The sequence below is a fragment of the Sardina pilchardus genome, chromosome 14 (assembly GCF_963854185.1).
Source record: "Sardina pilchardus chromosome 14, fSarPil1.1, whole genome shotgun sequence".
NCBI classification, from domain to species: Eukaryota; Metazoa; Chordata; class Actinopteri; order Clupeiformes; family Clupeidae; genus Sardina; species Sardina pilchardus.
The window spans coordinates 14,364,613-14,367,112 of NC_085007.1; the positions used below are offsets into that span (position 1 = coordinate 14,364,613).

Below are 2,500 nucleotides of genomic sequence, written 5' to 3' on the forward strand. Positions count from 1 at the left end.
AAAGCGACTCTAATCGGAGCTGTCAGTGTTACAAAACTTTCGCCGGATGGACTCTCACGCTTGTCATGTTATGAAACTTGGCAGCCCTTTATGTCAAGCACATCGTGGATGTTTGCACAACCATTGAGAGCTAATACACAGGATTGCTTTTCAATTTCTGTCTAAAGGATCGATGTGTTTGACATCAATGGAAAGCTCTGTTTCTCCTCTTTCATTTGATATGCGTGTCATGTCTGTGCGATGCCTGGTCCCGGAGTAATTCAAGTGAGAGTGGCTGCATGGGTGAACGCAGAGCAGTATAGACTGTAAATATGATATACTTTGATTTAAATTCATGATTTTATTTTATTTATACGTGTCTAGTCTCGTTGGAAAGCCCCGGTTCTGCTCTTTCATGCAATATAGGTCTCATCTCGCTGTGACTAATAATAGCGGAGCAATGTACCAGAGAAGAATGGGTGTGTTTTTTGACGCACTTTGCGTCCGTCGGGTCCGTTAAATTGACTTGGAAAAAAATAGGATTTGTAAACTGTCGGAATGGGGGTACTAAAATGTGTCGGACTGGCAGCATGTCTAAATAGCAGCATGTCGAAATAGAGGCATGTCTAAATGGAAGCATGTCGTAGTGGTGGCATGTCTGAGTGGCAGCATGTAACCCTCCTGCGCAAACGAAATGTGTGCTCGTAGGCTCTGCATTAAGTTGATTACGGCTACGTGTTCATCAACTCTTCTAGCAGTCTAGCAGGGAAGGTGGTGGATTTAAAAGTAGCCTAGAGACTATTTTGGCGCAGGTTATTGTTAATGCGTTGTTGCTGGTCGTCGAAATCATGCAGAATTGCAGCAGCACACGGCTCCAGCATTGTTGTTGTTCTGCCAAGTGTCTAGTCAGGTGAGGTCAAGCGCGGGGGCTGGACTAGAGGTTCGAGGTGGGGCTATGTCGTCATGAAAACCCCAGATGTGCCTTTACACGGCAAAACGAAAACGGGGTTCTCAAAAACCTCCACCCTAGAAGCAGTTTTCAAAAACCATCGTTTTCAGCCGCCAAAACGGCGTCGTCGTGTAAACGAAAGGCCTAACTGATGAAAAAAAACTCAGTTTTTGAAAAAAACGTTGTCGTGTAAACAGGGCCTCAGACTCACACCACTATTTAGATCCACACCCCTTTCACACTTGTTCTTTCGCCACACAGACACTACAAATAGCCACTCCACTCCCTCTCTCTCTGCTTCACACACAGACGACATGCACATCCCACCCCCGCTCCCCCCCTCTCTGCTTCACTTCCTCTCACACACACAGACACATATACATGGACACAACCAGACAGAGATTCTCTCTCTATCTCTCTCTCTAACTCAGAAAAAGCACTGCACACACACACACATTTTCACACACACACTCATGCACGCGCACGCACATACACACACACACACACACACACACACACACACACACACACACACACACACACACACACACACACACACACACACACACACACACACACACACACACACACACACACACACACACACACACACACACACACACACGCACGCACACACCCACACACCCACACACACCAGTGCACACTGCAGGTCTCACACACTGTCACCCTGGTCACCTGGGGACCTGCTCTCCCACCTGGTGACACCTGGTGAAGTCTGGCGTGTGTCGCAGGTTCACAACTCAGAACAGCCTCTGGAGACGCTGCAGCTTCTCATGAGGGAATACACACACACACATACACACACACACACACACACACACTTACATGCAGCCATCCATGCTGACGCTCTCTCACACATACAAAATAACATATACAAAAATTCAAACACAATTGCATTCAACTCTTCTCTCTCTCTCTCACACACACACACACACACACACACACATACACACATCCAAAGACACCCACACACATTGATTTTCAATCAACCACACACATCCATACACACATACCCCTCTAAAACACACACACACACACACACACACACACACACACACACACACACACACACACACACACAGACACACACACACACACACAATCACACACACAGAGGGAGTCTACCACCCTCCCTGGTGGTGGCTGGAAGCTAGCACTCAGACACCGCTGTGCGAGGGGAATTGGGCCTGTGTGAACACACAGCGTCACCTTTTCCCATAGGTGAAAGAGAGAGGCAGACAGAGAGACACAGATGTGTGTGTGTGGATGGGGGTTGACTTACCTGCTGCCTAGGGTCTTTTCTTCCAGTTCGTGTGGCTTCACAAACCACTTCCCAATGCGCACAAAGTCCTTATCCAGCAGACACCTGTCACACACAAGCATCACATCACAAGCAGAAAACCACTGAGCTCAACTAAGCTATACAATATTACAAAACCTATATTCCAAACTTCACAAAGGGAGAGGGGGTGCTTTGAATAGAGAGAGAGATATATGATGTAATTCACTGACATACTGTAGAAGTGGATTTAAGTTGAGAAAAGTATATTT

At 46.9% G+C, this 2,500-nt stretch overlaps 1 protein-coding gene across 2 annotated transcripts in view; it reads right to left on the reverse strand.

Moving 5' to 3' along the window:
* The window catches only part of LOC134100577 (mediator of RNA polymerase II transcription subunit 13-like), a 107,805-nt gene that overhangs the window by 47,735 nt on the left and 57,570 nt on the right, over nt 1–2,500 (reverse strand). For both annotated transcript variants that reach the window (XM_062553838.1, XM_062553837.1), the window contains exon 4: nt 2,232–2,315. In XM_062553838.1, the coding sequence (XP_062409822.1) occupies nt 2,232–2,315 (84 nt within the window). The remainder of the gene's footprint in view (nt 1–2,231; nt 2,316–2,500) is intronic.